Source organism: Notolepis coatsorum (assembly GCF_963971535.1).
Source record: "Notolepis coatsorum genome assembly, chromosome: 9".
Classification (NCBI taxonomy): Eukaryota; Metazoa; Chordata; class Actinopteri; order Aulopiformes; family Paralepididae; genus Notolepis; species Notolepis coatsorum.
In genome coordinates, this window is record NC_140173.1 from 46,420,691 (window position 1) to 46,439,623 (window position 18,933).

Sequence of the window (18,933 nt, forward strand, 5' to 3'; positions counted from 1 at the left end):
CACCAGGGGATCGAATTCAAGTGTTTCTAAAATGGTCTGGACATCGATGCTAGGGATGTGCCCAACTACTGTAGTCGGGTTAGCTAGGGATGTGCCCAACTACTGTCACAGTCGGGTTAGTTGATGTGGTCTGAAAGGTTCACAAAGGCTAGAACAGATGACGGGTAGAAAATTCTCACCGTAGCATCTGGGACTCTTCCATAAAACTCACGCTCATCATGCTAGGCTAATTTGACTAGCTTGCTAGGTCCGGCGTCCTCACTTAGTTGCATAAATGGATGTTTTGTTTTTAACAAGTCACACTTGTGCACACGGTGCCATGGTAGAACAACTCTGGTCCACATATCTCACACTAGACAAGAGTTTCATTACAGTTTCTTTTGAAGTTTGCCACAGAGCTAACGCTACATTGCAGCCAGCTACTGAGCCAAGGAAGAATAATAACGCATGCAGGCCTGAGGTCGGGCAGGAACGGCATTCCCAAGCTCAAGTTGAAGTGTTTTATACAACACTCCCTCCTAGTGGCAGAAATCGAAAATTGCTTTTCAGTCGACACTTTATTGGAAGCAATAACCTCCCTATAAAATTAATTACCAACCACATTACAAGTCTACTTTGATCCCCACAAACTATTATTTGTTATGACTCGTATCATATGTAGTTAATGCAGAGATCCACAACCACTGGTCCCTTGTCAGCCCCCGCAGTTCTTTACTTCTGTATCAGTGAAATCAGACACCGTACTCTGTGCATTTAAGCCACCGAGCTAAACTATATTACTTCATTGTCTTCCACTATATGCACTGGTAAAGTAGCCCAACATCAGACTCTAGTCTCGACACCCGGCAGCTGTTTTCGTTCCCTTGCTACAATGCTGTGTTTATATGGTGACGTCAAAGTGAAATATGTCAAATGGTTGCCCAGGTGCATCAAGATGCTACTAATAAGTAGAAATACGACTTCCTGTTTAGCGCTGGTTTAAAGAGTGTGGAAATGGACAATTGTCAATTTACACACTTTTATTTAAAGGACGAGTAAACCGGAAGTCTCATTTCACTGTTTGTGCTGGCTTGATGCACCTGAGTAACCAGTTTGTTCACCCCCTGATTTTACAAGTGATCCTACTTGTGGTGTGGATGTGTGTGTGTGGAGGTGGCCTCAATCCACCTGTTGCCAAGACCTACCGCAAACCCTCGACCCTACTGGTTGTCTGGCCCTGGTAACAGTCTTGTTTGTTCTGATCCTATAATGGGGCTATTGCCGTCATCTGACTTGGCCATGGCATATCATCATCATAGGACAAACTATGGTGCAGGCCACACTGAATGCTGCTGCTGTTTTGCTGACCGGAGCTGTGTGGTTTTTTTGTAGTGTCGAGCCGCCTCAAGAGAGAACTGCTGTGGAGCGCCTCAAAGCTCATGACCTCTCCAGCACTGCAGGTAATTCGCCCCCTCCTGGAGGAGATTGTGTACTGCTTCACTACTTCAAGGGAAATGCCTTTTCATTGTGGCTCAAAGCGGCTATGGTCGCTGCTGCTAATGGTTCCTCTTATCTCCCCTTCAGCTCTAACTCCTCCAGCCACTCCCCCTCACCAAATGTGGAAGCCCCTGGCCCCTGTGGCTCTTTTGGGGAAGAGCAGGGCTGCCGAGGCGTCCAAACCGTTGCCTTCCAAGGTGATCCAGATAGATCCCCGGCCCCTTCCGTTGACCAAGCTCCGCAGCAAGCCCACTGCCGCCGCCGCCACTGTGGCTCCTTCTGTGGCGTGCATGGACCACGACTATTGCCTCCCTGCCCCGGACGCCGCCTATGGTGAACCAGGAAAGCGCTGGAATGTCAAACAGCAGCCTTCCATCACGATCAAAACCATTCAACGGCCCGCACCCTCGACAGTCACCCAGCTGCCCCCAAATGCCCCGGTCTCTTATCCCCAAGTCGCCACCCCTGTCGTGGTCACAAAAACACAGGCGCCTCCACTGATGGAGCCTCTGGATCATAGGACTGAGAATAGCGCAGGGAGTTCTGTCCTGGAGACTCCCGACGCCTCTCCTGCCCGGCAAGAGTCCGACGGGGGCGCCCCCGGGGAGAGGAGTCCAGGGCGGGGTCCGTCCGGGAGCTCCTACCGGCGACACGCCGGCTCCCAGAGCCCCCCCCTCAGCCCCAAGGAGGGGGAGAGGAAGAGGGGCAGGTCTAGGCGGAGAGCGTCCCATCGTTCCTCCAGCCCTTCATCCACCAGCTCAGAGTCTGGCTCTCGCTCCTCTTCCCCTCAGTCTAGGTCTCGATCTCCTCCTAAGAAAAGGTGAGACCCTCGTGAATTCACGACACTACACACATTCGCTTCGACGGCGTTGGGTGGATGGTATTGACTGCATGCAATTCCCAGTGTGAATTGAACCTGAAATAGTTTGTGCTGTTCTCTATGTAGAACTGTAGCTGCATCTACAGAGCTGCGTTACGAAACGTAACTTCCCTTGCTTTTACCGGCACCTACGCTGTGTAGTGTATTGAGAGGCGACCCTATTAACTGTTACACCACTGAACGCCATGCTGGGTACAGGCATAGTCTAGATAGCCGCATAGATGTATATGAAGACTAGATGAAGGTGCTCCCATAGTCGAGTGGACCTCCACGGACCAATTTCCTACATGTCTCGCGCCAGTTTACAAACTTTTTCCCACGCTGTTCAACTTCTGTCATGTCGTCGTCATCCGATGTAAAAATAAAGTGTTATCTCAGTTTCCAATATTTCGATAATAAAACTGGCAGTTTTACACACTTGAATAACAGGTATATAGGCAGCGAGATGCAATGTACCTATAGGCTTGAGGTGGACAGCGCGTGGTGCTGAAATGACAAACACGCATTGCATGAAATAAAAGCACCAGTTTTATTGGTCAGAGTAAAATGCAGATCGGCGTCACATTAAATGCAGTTCGATGTCAACCAAAAACGCAGAGCAGCGTTGTGTGTGACACCAAGTCAGCGGCGCGGACGTCTGCATTCGAAAATACGAGCTTCGCACTTGGAGTCTGCTTTGAGTACCCTTTGGGTCCGCTTTGAGTCCACGGGAGTCTGCTCCGTGTACGACTATGGGAAGACCTTGACTCACCCGCACTGCTGGCCAACGGAGACAGACGTTGCCACACGGCGGCGATCTTGCTACAGGGTAGCACGCCCACTCATAACATGAATGTCTATAGTGCACTATTGAAATAACCATAGCTTGCTCAAATATCTTTTAATCCACTTTTTCTCCTTTTCAATTTTTCTCCCATCCCAATTTTTTGCCGTGCCAATTCTACCCTCCCCTGTCTTGATCGTTGCTCGCATGTGCCCCCCACTGGCTGGTTGTAGGGAGGATAGAAGCCCATCACATGTCCCCTCCGATACATCGCATCTTTTCACCTGCCAGCGTGGACTCATTGGCGAGGAGTAACGTGTAGGAGGCTCACACTGCCCCCGCCATTTTCCTGCTGTGCAGGCGCCCCAACCGACCTGTAGGAGTCGCTGTTCACAACGACCAGACTACCACCCATCAACTTCCCTCCCGCTAACTCCAGACTCCAACTGCCAATTGAGTCAGTATGTATGACGGCCGGCCCAACCCGGAGGCAACGCTGACAGCCGGATTCGATACCGGTGTCTCTTGCGTTGGTGACGAGCGCAATGTCCGCTGCGCCACCCAGCCGCCTAGCTTGCTAAATTTTCAATTGTTTGGTTTGTTAACATCAGTTAAAAACATCATGTAGTTATCATACTGCATACTTATAATGGACTTTCATATGAGAAAAAGTCTTCCAAGCTAGAATCATAACCACGTTAATAACATTTGTAATGAACCAAACCCTTTGTAAATCCGTCACGATTTCAGCGAGTTAATAGTATTTTTGTTTGTGCAGATCACTCACCTTAAAGCAGTAGTTAACTGTAGTAAGATGGCCGCTGCAGAACTACGTGGGAGACTCCGCCTTGCGCCATCTAGTCTTTATATATATCTATTGGGTACAGGTAGCTACTAGCATAACGGTATATGCAAACAGCTGGGAGAAAAGAAAGAGGAAGAAAAGTGACTAGATGTTACATGCTAGCAACGTTTTGTATGTTTGCCATGTTTCACTAAGTGGCGGGTTAGTATTTGTATTATAATAATTGAATATTTCCCATTGCATATCGAATTGCAATTTTGTGAGTGTTTCCCATCTCTAATGAAGGCACATTACTGTCATTTCATCTTTTTTATTTTTTTGCGAATGCACCTTTCTTTGGCGCCATGCTCTCTACCTATAGGACCACAACTCATCCCTCCACACTTGACCCACTACAGTCGTCCCGTCTCAGTGGATCACTGACTTCCCTCCCGGGTCAACGGCACACCACTGACCCCTCCTTTCTATTTTGTCCAGGTATCGTCCTCGTCACTCTAGGAGCAGCTCCAGCTCCTCCTCCCGCTCCTCCTCTTGTTCCTCCTCCCGCTCAGTCTCGTGCTCCCCTCCCAGGAGGAGGAGGTATTCCTACTCTTCCTCTCACTCTGGGTCCTGGAGTCGCTCGCGGTCACGTTCGTGTTCCCCCCACAGACGAGACCAGTGGGGCAGCAGCAGGCGGGTGTACAGGTACAACGCACACTGACGTTTGATTAGTTTGGAATGTCGTGTTTTGGCCGTGTTTTTTTTTTTTTTTTTTTTGTGGGGATGGGCATTAATTTTCTAATATTCTAATCGTTAAATTATCAAATCTAAATAGTTTCTGGGAATATCGTTTTGTCTCGAATGTATTGAGAGGGGACCCTATTAACTTTTACACTGCTGAACGGCATGCTGGGTACAGGTATCTAGCTAGCCAGGTAGCATAATGTTATGCTGGGAGAAAATAAAGATATTCGAATAGTTCCCACCACTGACTATCGAATAGTAATTGTGAGTTTTGACAATCCCTCATTTTTTATTACATTTCCACTTGTCTGTTCAGAGTTTAATAAGAGTTTACGGTTAGATGGACATCATTATTTCAGGGCTTATAACTGATAATTACATAGTAAATCAAGCTGATGTTTGGATGTATTTAAAAGAGAAATAATAATAATTTAACCATACCCAATACAATGCTTTTGGAAAATATCTTGCAGACGGACTGAATAGATGCAGAGATGGGTTTCTCATCTCAAATGAAAAATCAATCAGCCATTGATATGGTTAATAATAACTGATGCAAACGTGAAAGATTTAAATGATATTTTAAAGGTGCTTGAAGTTCGCAGTAGGCACTAGACTTCAAACAAACTTAATGGATATTTTAAATGGATATGGAACAGTATGTAATTAACTTGTAAATAAGTACATGGAGTGCATTCAGTTCTCAATTAAGAGCCTTGAATGATGACTTATCATTTTTTATTTAGTTTGTAGTCTAAACATTGAGTTGGCATATATTATACAAGTTGGCATACAATATTGCTATCCTTTGGATATAAAACATTAGCAGTATTCTGTAAATTATAGAGCACTGTTTAGCCCCTTTCCTGTTGATGGACTATTTAAAAAGGGCCAATATTTTATTATATTGGTTGAACCTAATGAGTTTAAATCCTGCCTTTTCTTAGTAAGATCGTCCATATTTAGGTTCTTAGGTTCACATCTTCCACGTTACTGTTTATAAATTCTACCGATATTACTCAACAGATCGGGTCACCAGCGTCTGTGCATTCTCTGCAATATCCGGTCATTTAGTGTTGGCAAAATTGGAACTTTGACAAAACATAAAATCCTTTGGTTTTTCCCATTAACTCCACATGCAGCATCAAGGACAAAATGACTGGTAAACGGGAAAGGAAAAGAGGTGGGGGGGTGTAATGCACCGGGCTCGTCATGATGTGAACGCATGAGGTCTATTGTGCACTGTCTTTGAACCTGAGTGGCCCGACTGTGGCTTCCTAGGCCAAGCTACAGTGCTAAAGTAACACCAGGCTTGTTTATAACTGGAGCTCCCTGGCAGCATCACCAGGTGGCTCTTTTAAGAGCAAACCACATTTCAACAATAAATTATGGAGCACTATTTAGCCCCTTTCCTGCTGATAGCTTATTTAAAAAGGGCCCATATTGGCAAACTCATATTGCTCGAAACCTAAAGGGTTTTTAAATCCTGCCTTTTCTTAGTAAGATCATTCTGTATTTAGATTCTTGCACATCTTCCACGTTACTTTTAGGAGTACTACCGATATAAGATATTCCTTTATTGATCCCCTTGGGGTAATTCGGCCGTCATAGCAGGAGGGGGAGGTACAGGTATGGGCAGGGTAATAGTAGAAAGATGTGAATATAGGCAATAAAATTTACATCTGAAATATAAAACTGAGGATAAACTATTACCTTAACACTTTCAGAGCCCAAGCTTAATTCCTTTTTACCCCCTTGAATGCCCAGCACCACTTCAATGTTAGCGTTAATATCGCCTAATCTATGTTTTAAATTATGGCTTTGTCTAATCTGCCCGTCGCTTATCAAAGACTCATTTTCCAGTCAACATTCTCAAAGCGGATTGTTTTTCTATCGGTTCATTTCCGTTTTCTAGCATTTTGAAATGCCCTCATTTTCACGGAAAAAATAAGAGATTCTATGATAATCGCCCTTTACTGGAATATTCTAGAACGTTGTCATTTTTCGGCCTATTTATGAATCGTTTTCAAATAAACGCTAGATTATCGATAGTATATGTGTATGCATGCACGCTGGTGGCGCACGCTGAAAATCGATTCTCCTTGTTCCTGACCGCTCGCACAGTCAAACAGCCTGGGGGACACATGGGAAAAGCTTATATCTCCGTGAAAACGGGTCTGATTATCCTAAGACTGGTAACATGGATTCCTTACCTGAGATCAGATGGTATCCAAATGGATTATTCCAATTCCTGATCGCCTTCGAAAAAATCGATCCTTTTATTGATCCCACGAGTATACTGTAAAAACACATAATCCCCGCTGCTCTGAGGCTCCTGAGTGAAGCTGATTGACCCCGTTACATGAGTGAGAAGTTAAATGTGTAGTCCGGGTTTTTTTTTTCTCATTCATTTTCATCGAGTCCAATCCAAAAGGGTGAATTACCATCTGGGAGACGACGGGGGGCGCTTTTTTCACATCTGAGCTCCTGGAGTGCCTGATTTTCCAACGGTAGACTCGGTTGATGAAATATGAATTCAGATCGCTAATAATATATAAAAAAAAAAAAATCTCGTGATGGGCATTCAACCCGCGGGGGGTAAACCCGAGAACTCGGTTGGGCAATCAAAGTCTTAATGTAAAAATATGATAAAAACAAACATGCAGATGAGGGTCAGTATTCCCTATCGGTTATATTATACGTTAACCATAAAGAATTGTAATCTTAATATACAAGTAAGACAAATATTTCCACCTGTAATAGTAATTCAACTTTCTTCTCTCCCGTCCCTCTTGCAGGACGAGCTACAGACACTGTTCAAGAGAGACTCCTGAGGAGGTGAAGAGGCGTAAGGAGAAAGCCATTGTGAGTTGGGGTTTAGATACCCGAGCCTCTTTGGTCATAGGGACTGATTTACACGCACCATTTTGAACCCGTTTTGATCTTGATCACGTGTCTCACCGACGCTGTTTGCTCTTCACAGGAGGAGCGCAGGGTGGTTTACGTCGGTCGAATTCGGGGCACGATGACCCGGAAGGAACTGAGAGAGCGCTTCTCTCAATATGGGGAGATAGAGGAGTGTACCTTGCACTTTCGAGATCACGGGTGAGTAGAGGAATGACCCTCTTTTACATGCTTTGTATTTTAGACTAGTGGTCTGGGGAGTTATTATGGTGTGTTTAAGCGTAATTGATTTTAGGGCTGGTTCATATGGGAGAAACTGGTGTCAGAATAATGGTGGATTTTATTGAATATTGAGATGCATAACAATATCTACTTGCGCAAAGTTATGTTTTAAACTAAGTTATGAAAACTGAAGGTACATTTTCAAAATGGGTCACAAGTGGATTATTTTGTAAGAATTATATATTTTACATTCTTTTCAATCATTTAGACCAGTGGTTTTCAAACTATGGGTCCCCAGCTTGCGGGGGCAGGCCGGGTGAGGGTAAAAGAGATTTGGTTTAGCTCCAACTCTAATCAGAATGTTGGATTCCTCTTTTCCTCATCCCATGGCCCCCAGCTGGCAACCCATAGTTTAATGACCACTGGTCTAAAATGATTGAAAAGGATTTATAAACAACTATTTCTTAGAAGATAATAACTCGTGAATGAGTTTTGAAAACCACTGCTTTTCTTTAGATGACAGAATTCTATAACGTTTCATGAATTTCATCATGGCATGAACTCATTGTAAGGGAGAAGAAATGAAAATATTGAATTATTGGTTAGCCCTGATGAAGGAAATGCACAGGGGCTTGTCATCATGATGTGAACTCATGAGAGGTCTATTGTGCACTGTCTTTGAACCTGAGTGGCCCGACTGTGGCTTCCTAGGCCAAGCTACAGTGCTAAAGTAACACCAGGTTTGTTTATAACTGGAGCTCCCTGGCAGCATCACCAGGCGGCTCTTTTAAAAGCAAACCACATCATTCATTTGTAAGAGTTGGGGGTTCATTCACATTTAATAATAATAATTCATTACATTTATATAGTGCTTTTCTATACACTCAAAGCGCTCCCCACAATGTAGGGTGGATTGCCTCCTTCACCACCACCACATTTCAACAGTATAAGAGTTGGGGTTAATTCACTTTCAATAAAAAAAAATGCAATCGACATGAATTTGCTAATTGTGGCACATTTTAGTTTTTGTTAATAGTTTGTACAGGACAACCTTCAGGTTTTTCAGTGTTTGCATTTTGAACATAATTCACATCCTAAATTGATTTAAATGTTGAAGTGAATTGACCACCTGCTGTTCTAGATTGAGAGGAAAATATTTGCTGAATAATAGTTTTCTAATCCCAGTTGTGTCTTCCTTCCTGGCAGGGATAACTATGGCTTTGTGACTTATTATGACACGAAGGACGCGTTCAACGCCATAGAGAACGGGAGCAAGCTCCGCAACCCTGATGAGCTACCCTTTGACCTCTGTTTTGGTGGAAGGAGACAGTTCTGCCAGACCAGCTATGCTGACCTGGGTAAGCATGGTTTTTGAGTAGTGTCCTTAACACTTTGATTACCAGCAATGCGGTGCACCTTACCCCCGTTGAATGCCAGCACCCACTTCAATGATAGCGTTGTGAACGCATAATCTGTCTTAAATTATGGCTGTGTCTAATCTGCCCGTCGTTTATCAATGACTTGTTTGCAGTCAACATTGTCGAAACGGATTGTTTTTTAATCTGTTCATTTCCGTTTTATAGCATTTTAAAAGCCCTCGTTTTCTTGAAAGTTTCAGGAAAATATAACTTTTCCATGATAAACGGTATTTACTGGAATATTCTGGAATACACAAAACGTGTAATTTTTCGGCCTATTTATTAATCGTTTTCAAATAAACGCTAGATTATCGATAGTATATGTGTACTTATGCCAGGCATTAAAGCGTTCCGTCTTGGGACGGATATCCGTCCATTTGATTTGGAGATTCCGTCATTTGATTCGGAGTCGTGACGGATTTTAACCTGAGCCAATCAGAGGCGTCAAATATCCTTTTTTCCCCTACCGCGGCCGCACCAAGCAGTCATTTGCGAGCAATCGGCAAATTCTCAGGCAAATGCAACCAACCAGAAGGCGAGATTGTTCTGAGTTTACAGCCCTTTCACCCGCCTCCGCTGTGCTCAGCACCAATGGGAAGCGCCCATTTTGAGACTCTCTAGCGTCTAGCTCTACTCGCGAGTAAACTTGACTCATCAACAACATGCGGCAACTTTTACGAGACCGTAAGTTCATTTGACTTATTCTAGTCTAAAGAAACATATATATTACTATTGCTATTGATACATCTAGGTAACGTGAATGCCACAAAACGAATGCCTTTTGTTAATCAGAACGTTATTTACGCGACAAGCAGTGTGTTGTTGTCGTTGTTGTTGTTGTTGGTGGTGTTTCGTGTGTGTGCTTGCGCCGCTCGCTTTCTGATAAATGTATGAATGTTGATAAATCTAGATAACGTTAATGCCACAAAACGAATGACTTTGTTAATCAGAACGTTATTTGCGTTATCAATTGTTTTAAGCTCAATAAACGTCTTTCTCCCATTTGTCCGGGAGATCTCTGGGTAACAGTACTGTATATTTGCATATCATATATGTCACAAATGTAACATTACTATATACCTGTATGTCATGTATGTCACTATGAATTGAAAACGGGGGACCCTGATGTAAACAAGACGAACGTCTTTCTCTGGTCTGCATCCCCTTAACAATTGTGTGTATTGAGCTGTACTGTATTGTACCCATTCTGCAATCTGTTAAATATTGATTGATTGTTATTAACAGATTGCAGAATGGGTACAGTACAGCTCAATACACACAATTGTTAAGGGGATGCAGACCAGAGAAAGACTTTCGTCTTGTTTACATCAGGGTCCCCCATTTTCAGTTCATCATAACATATATGACACACATGACATACAGATAGACAATACTGCTACATCTATACATTTATGACATACCAGATTTACAAATACAGTAGCCTATTGTTTGTGATACAAAAATAGTCTAAAAAGAGTATATACATTTGACGAAGAAACTGTACATTGGATGTGGTTGGGTGGGATGGGGGGGGGGTTGTAACTATACATTGGATTATCGACAACCTTACTTGGTCCCAATAAGAGGGTCTCGTGTATTAAATAAAGTTTTCATTCATTCATTCACTCTGGATCTTGTAAATCCAGTAGCAATACACACAATTGTTAAGGGGATGTAGACCAGAGAAAGGCGTTTGTCTTGTTTACATCATCAGGGTCCCCCATTTTCAATTCATAGTGACATTTATGACATACACAACATACATGACATTTATGACATAGGGACATGCATGCCTTACAGGTATATAGTAATAGTACTGTTACATTTTGTCACATATACGATATGCAAATATACAGTACTGTTACCCAGAGATCCTAACAGTAAATATATACATATGAGGAGGAGACTGTACATTAGGAGGGGGTGAGTGAGTGGGTGGTAAATAAATATATACAAACGGTGGGGAGGAGACTGTCCATTGTTGTTGTGGCATAATTGCGAAACGTGTTTAGTCCCTTGTTTGTATGATAACAAGCCGTTTAGTTCATGGTTCAAAGTGGGGAGGGGTGCTAGCTCGCCATCAATCAGAAGCTAGCCACAAGACTTGCATTCACGCTCTCCAGCACACAACAGTAGGGTCACAGTCACAGTCAGGACAGTAGGCTCGCTCTACAAGTAGGCTCCCTTAAAACGCTAACACTATTAAAAAAAAATACAGTAGAGGTTAAAATAAGAATATGACTTGGCCAGAAAAAAAGTTCAGTCAGGAGATTTTTTTTTGCTTTAATCCCTGACTTATGCACACTAGAGAAGCGATCTGAAAAATCTATTCTCATTTCCTGATCAGCGCGCGCACACACACACACACACACATGGGGCAAACGCTTATATATAGGTGAAGGGGGGGGGGGGGGGGGTGCGACAGGTGTTTTTAGAAGGCTGAGTTGCATATGCAAACAACTTTTCAAGTCTCATGGAGTATTTTCGACCCCTTTTCAACATCAAAGGCAGTTTGAATGATGTTTAGTGAGGTAACGTCACGGTGACCAATCGTAGCCACTCTTATTGTCTGGGACCAAATACGGCCACGCCCCATTCCCAGTAAAAAGTGGGAATCTCTAGAATGGGTTTGGGGCGACGCTGTATATGGAAGTGGCTCTCAAGGTGACGATTAGACAACACTTTCTGTTGTCAGTAGATGGCAGCATTGGTTTAAAATTAAAAGGTGACATTTTTGAAAACTACAACAATGCATTTCCCAAGAGCGTTAGCACAGGTCACTAGGATGTGTCTATATTCTTCGACGTGATCTGAACAGCGTTAAACTATTAATGCGCCCTCACGTCACCTCGGTACAGTGACCGCGAATGGTAAACTAATTATCTTAATTAAAGTGTATCATTAGCATTGTTGTCTAAAGGGAACCAACATGGTACAATTTAAGATTTTAAATGTTATCCGCATATAAAGCACAAATAAAACATCGTTAATTTGTAAGAAACCTCAATGAACTACGGCGCAGGGTAAGTTATATACGCTATTGTTATTAAAATGTACTAGAATCCTATACAAATGTGGACGCATTTGGTCTACGTTCCGTTAAGCTTTGGGGGGAAATAAACTCAAAAGTAAATGGGCTTTATGCATCACAAATGGATGTCGTTGATGGTGTAGTAAAGGTGAACTGCTGTAATCGCAACTCATTTCAAGCAATCAATGACTGCCATACAGCATTTTTAAACGGTCTATAAAATTGCTCTAAATTGAATTTTGGTCTCCTTTTATTTGTGTGTATATATATATATTGATACTAAAGAGTCTAGGTTGAAAATGACTGCAGGTATCCTTTGTGTGTTTTGTTTGGAACTGCATCTCATCTCTTCCCCTGCCATGATTTAAACTTTTTTTTCTTTCTTTTTTTCCCTGTTTCTCATTTCAGATTCTAATAATAAAGAGTACGAACCTTCGCCTGTGAAGGGCAAGTTTCATGCACTAGACTTTGACACTTTACTGAAACAGGCCCAGAAGAATCTGAAGAGGTAACAGGAGGCCCACGACGCGAGACGCAAGCTGAACTTACCTCAGAGCCGTTGGTCGGCTCGAAACAAGCTCCCAGCGATGCCTTCACATTTACCTGTCCTTGTTTTTTTGGTTGTTTATTTTCGTTTTTTTGTTTCTGCAAGCTAACACCTTCTATTGAAGTGAAGATTTGTATGAAAAGTGCAAAAGAGTTAAAAAAAAATAATAATAAAAAAGGAATATTGAATGGAATTATGGAATTTTTTTAAAGAGTTTATTTAAATGTATAATCAGATTTCCAAAAATGTATGGGGAGAGAAACCTTTTAAAGTGGAAAGATAAGTTGAATGGATTTCCCTAATGTTTGGGAGGAAATGTAATACATTTACAAATGTACTACGAACCCTAATAAAAACCAAACCTTGAATGAGTAGTTTGTTTTCATTACACCTACCTAATCTACGATGATTAACTAACACCCATCTACAATCGGCATACTTACCTGCTTTGTATACCCATTTTCAACTGACACGCTACTCTTTGCTAGAGTATTGTAAATTTAACTGGTATGTTGATACACTATTTACAAACTTAAAGGAAAACTCCAAAATTTTCGGAAATTAGCTTATTTAACATCTTCCCTGGAGTTAGACAAGAAGATGCATACCTTTTTTTGTCTCTGCATGCATTGGGCTTAGGGAACGCCTTGACCGTTAGCCTAGCTTAGCTTCATCACTGGAAGTGGGGCAGACATCTAGCCTAGTTCACTACTGTCAGGAAATATACTCTAAATACAATCAAAATACTACTCTCAAACGTTCCTGTAAACATGTTGTGACCTGTGTATTTACCATGTCTCCCAGTCACAAGTAGGGTGACCAGGTGTCCCCCTTTTGGTTGTACTGTCCCACCATTTGAGACCGCGTCCCACATATTGAGAGGATGTCCCTCTTTTCGAAGCAAAAAAATATATATCGAACACAAGACATTCCTGTCAGTGATAAAGTTTGAATATTTAAAACATGTTGGGTGGTAACAAGCCGGCTGCCAGTGCCAAGATGAATGTGGAGAGATATAATTCTGTATTTAATTTGTATTTATTTTGATTTAACCTTTATCTATTCGGTGAAGACGAGTTATTCTAATAAAAAATTACATTATCCATCTGTCCCACCAATCTTACTTTTGTCCTGCTTTTGGACTTTTTGCATCTGGTCACCCTAGTCAAGTCTCCCAGTCACACGAGTCTCGCAAGTCTCCCAAGTGACTTGGAGACTTGTGTGACTGGAAGACATGGTAAATACACAGGTCACAACATGTTTACAGGAACGTTTGAGAGTAGTATTTTGATTGTATTTGGAGTATATTTCCTGACTGTAGTGAACTAGGCTAGATGTCTGCCCCACTTCCAGTGATTAAACTAAGCTAGGCTAACGGTTCCGTTCCCTAAGCCCAATGCATGCAGAGAGACGAAAAAGGTATGTATCTTGTCTAACTCCAGGGAAGATGTTAAATAAGCTAATTAGTTTTCCTTTAATGCCTACTTTGGTGTTGCTGCAATGAAGGTATCGCTCACTGGCTTATTTTAAGACATTTGCTCAACAAAGGGGAAACATTCTAGAGCGGAGCCTCCTAAACATTAGGTATGTATCTTGTCTAACTCCAGGGAAGATGTTAAATAAGCTAATTAGTTTTCCGTTAATGCCTACTTTGGTGTTGCTGCTGCAATGAAGGTATCGCTCACTGGCTTATTTTAAGACATTTGCTCAACAAATGGGAAACATTCTAGAGCGGAGCCTCCTAAACATTTCTAGTTTGGGATCCAAACCGAGTAAAACCCATATCCTATGTAATTTAAAACGTGTACACCGTCCAGCCATGACACCACCAGACACGGCCCATATTGGGTCCCGAATAGATTATATGAAGCTTTGGGCAGCTATTCCTCCTGAGTGCACGTAAGGCAGATGGCATGGTCTGGAACTGCGCTGCCGGTGCCAAAACACTAGTCTGCCTTGAGCCTTAATGACTTTCCCCTCCTGTTTCATTCAGCCCCATCATCATGAAGTGCTTTGAGAGGCTGGTCCTGGCTCACCTCAAATCTGGCCTTTCACCCTCACTGGACAGTCACCAATTTGCCTACCGTGTTTCTGCCTTCTCCCACCTGGATGAAGACAACACCCATGTGAGAATTCTATTCATCGACTTCAGCTCAGCATTCAACGCCATCATCCCCTCTAAACTTGGTGACCTTGTGGCAACCAAGGATTTCGACAGTCGACATCAACCCCTGTCTGCAACTGGATACTCGACGTCCTAACTAACAGACTCCAGTTTGTTAGGATAGACAATCTCGACACCTTCACCCTGAACACCGCCTAGGCTGCGTACTGAGCCCCTTCTCTACTCCCTCTTCACCCACGACTGCACTCCTATACATGGCACCAACACCATTATCAAGTTTGCAGACAGTACAACCTGGTGGGCCTCATCAAAAACAATGAGTCGGCCTACAGGGAGGAGGTCCAGCACCTGGCAGCGTGGTGCTCCGACAACAACCTGGGCCTCAACACCAAGAAAACCAAGGTGCTCATCCTGGACTTCAGGAAGACTAGAGCCGGCGCACACGCCCCATCCATATCAACGGGACGGAGGTTGTGCGTAAAAAGAATTCCTGGGAGTCCACATCTCCGATGACCTTACTTAGACCCTCAACACCTCAGCACTGGTCAAGAAGGCTCACCAGCGCCTCTTCTTCCTGAGGAGACTGAGTAAAGCCCACCTGCATATAACTATGATAGCATGTACAATAATGCTGTATATAACAAATATATCTGTACATACCTGCATATAATCCTTTTTACATATCTGCAGATACTATACTCACCTACTCTTACTAGTTACGCTGCTGGCCAGTATGACTACAACCATAGTAAGATAAGATATTCCTTTATTGATTTCTTTGTGGAAATTCGGGCTGTCTTTATACTTGTGTACATATTAATACTACAACTCTGTATATCTGATACACTACACTCTGTAGTACTACCGTACTTTTCGCACTATAAGCCACAGCAGCTAAATTGAATGATGTGTACATATATAAGCCGCACTGGACTATAAGCCGCATGTGTTTTAATGTTTAATTACCATATGTAAGGAGTGGAGCTTGAGGCTTAATTTGACTCAACACGGGAAACCTCACCCGGCCCGGACACGGAAAGGATTGACCGATTGATTGCTCTTTCTCGATTCTGTGAGTGGTGGTGCATGGCCTCTTATATTGAGCTTTAAGTTCCCACCTCTACAGAGAATGACTCCCATTGGGACACAATACTGTCGGACAAATAACATTAACTCATTTACAAGCAAATAAGGGAACAGATAAATAACATTTCAATGCAGTAAAAAAAGCAATATTTCGGATTTTCGGGTTTTGTCCACATATAAGCCGCACCGTTATATAAGCCGCAGGGTCGAAAAATGGGGGAAAAAGCCGCGGCTTATAGTCCGAAAAGTACGGTAATTTATATATTTTATACCCAGTTTAATCTCCTGTAGCCTACATTGTATATTACTATTGCACTTTACTGTTAAATTTGCACTGGTTGGATGCCAAACTTATTTTTGTTGTACTGTACTGTATAATGACAATACCTTTGAATCTAATCTATGTAATTCTGAAATTAAACCGGCCCCCATGTCTCTGATATAAAGCATGTATTTTGTCAAGAGTAAACTGGATTTTGATACAAGGTGGTGGGTAACCATGGTGTACACTGTACAGGGTGTTGCACTGTTTTAGAAGAACCCTGCTGTTCTTGCAAGTGGTTACTGACCCTATCCTTTTGTTTTATAAGTAGCCTGGTGAATGAATGAATGAAAACTTTATTTAACAGATTGCAGAATGCGTACAATACAGTACGGCTCAATACATACAATTGTTAAGGGGATGCAGACCTGAGAAAGACGTTTGTCTTGTTTCCATCAGGGTCCCCCATTTTCAATTCATATAGACATTTATGACATACACAACATACATGACATTTATGGCATAGGGACATATAGGTATTTAGTATTGATACATTTGTGACATAAACGGTATTCAAGTATACAGTACTGTTACCCCTAGATCCTGACAGAGTATATACATATGATGGGGAGGGGACTGTACATTAGGAGGGGGTGGGTGGGTGGGAGAGAAATATACATACGGCGGGGAGGGAATATATACATGCGGTGGGGAGGAGACTGTCTATTAGGAGGTGGTGGGGGTTTTGGGCATTTACGGTGGCCAGTTTCGAATTGCAGCCTCCCGTAGGTGCTCTTTAAGAGCGGTTTTGAATGTGGGCAGGGATTCACATTCCTTTACAGCTTTGGGTAGGGCGTTCCACATTGTTGTGGCATAATTGCGAAACGTGTTTAGTCCCTTGTTTGATACTGTAATGGGAAATATTAAAGGACAAACGATGAGCCGTTTACATTAATCATTCTGAGTCATTATTAATAATAGAAAAGTTTATTTCACCGTGGCCACAATGAAAGTTCAGCCCACAGTCAGAGACACATGTTCACACAGTAGCATCTGGCCATGAACTGACCAAGAGTTCTGTTCAGACATATGTTAAATACACAGTTGTCAGACGTAACATATTATATCAGATATGATGACGAAGGTAAACAAAATGGTTTCTCAGTAACTGGAAGCAAACAACAACTTTGTTATGACTGGTAGGATGTCAGAGTGATCTTAAAGAGACATACACACATTAACCAGTCAATCTGGTCATATTGAAACTCAAGCTGTATAACATGATATCTCCACACAGATATATAAGAACATGATAATATATTTCCACGACAATACGAATCTGGGTTTAACATGATTTGTTGAGCTTCCTCTGGTGTAGTGGTTGTGGTATTCACTGACCTTTGGGAAGTATTTTGACATGTACATGGGCACCCCGGTCGTATAGTGTATCTTGTAGACCAGGCCCATTGCAAGTTGCTGTACTCTGTCGTCTACTCTAAGCCATCCTAGGTTGTCAAAGTGGGCAGGGGTGAGGTGGGTTCTGGGGTTCAGGTCAAGTAGTAGTCTGACCAGTTTGTTTTGTGATGTTTGTAATTTTGTTTTAAGCGCCTTTGATGTGCTTTGGTACCATGAGGTGCATGCATAGTCATAGTACCCTTGAATGAGTGCTCCTGCCAGAGTCTTCAGGGTATTCTTGTTTACCAGAGAGGAGATCCGGTACAAGAATCTAGTTCGTTGGTTGACTTTTTTTATTACATTGGATGCCATTTTGTCACAGGAAAGATTACTATAACTATATATTGAAAATTTGAAATACATGCCATGCTCTGAATGAAGCAACTAACCCTGTGCCATAAATGTCATGATGTCATGTATGTTGTGTATGTCATAAATGTCACTGAATTGAGAATGGGGGACCCTGATGTAAACAAGACAAACGTCTTTCTCTGGTCTGCATCCCCTTAACAATTGTGTGTATTGAGCCGTACTGTATTGTACTGATAGTATAAAACTGAGTTCTTTGGGTTGATATGTATGAGCCAGCTGGACAGAGATTCAGGAAACAAATGTGAAGTCAATCGATGGTATTTATTGATAGGAACACACGGAGAACGAGGAACAGTCCTGGAGACCACAGCCCTCCATGGGGGCTGCAAGGCTCCAGAATGACAAACACATCATGGCTTAAATACTATGTGGGTTCCAAATTTAGCGAACCACTGGTTATAATGGATGATCAGACAGGCTTGGTCGTATATGGTAGTCTAAGGATGAATCTGGTTTTCTCCTCTCACTGGCCTGTGGCCGGAGGGTCGATATAGCCATGCATGCACATTAGGTCACACAGGTCATCAGGTCAGAGTATTTCTGGGTGGCTGCCTGCGTTGGCGTGGTCACTCGACCCACTGGCACATTCCAGAGACCTATGCACCCAGAGGAGCTGGATGTAAAATATTAGACCTTAATGAACTGAAAATACCTATCAGTACCCATTCTGCAATCTGTTTTCATTCATTCATCATTCAGACAGAATAGAGAATCGACATTGTCATTTACAATGAGCACTTCCCTTCCTTTTCAAATGTATTGTTGGAGAACAGCGCTCCATTCCTTATTTGGTCAGAGACATCCAAATCGAGATATTAAACACAACCACGAAGTTTGGCATGAAAACAGTGATAGGGTTGGCTT

General features: G+C 42.6%; 1 protein-coding gene across 1 annotated transcript in view; it reads left to right on the plus strand.

Annotated features, from left to right (window-relative positions):
- The window catches only part of pprc1 (PPARG related coactivator 1), a 33,701-nt gene extending 20,600 nt beyond the window's left edge, over nt 1-13,101 (plus strand). Inside the window, exons 8-14 of the mRNA XM_084321145.1 lie at nt 1,372-1,439; nt 1,564-2,296; nt 4,402-4,608; nt 7,446-7,512; nt 7,631-7,752; nt 8,980-9,131; nt 12,631-13,101. Of these exons, the coding sequence (XP_084177271.1) occupies nt 1,372-1,439; nt 1,564-2,296; nt 4,402-4,608; nt 7,446-7,512; nt 7,631-7,752; nt 8,980-9,131; nt 12,631-12,734 (1,453 nt within the window). The 3' untranslated portion in view covers nt 12,735-13,101. The remainder of the gene's footprint in view (nt 1-1,371; nt 1,440-1,563; nt 2,297-4,401; nt 4,609-7,445; nt 7,513-7,630; nt 7,753-8,979; nt 9,132-12,630) is intronic.
- Nucleotides 13,102-18,933: the final 5,832 nt, after the last annotated feature.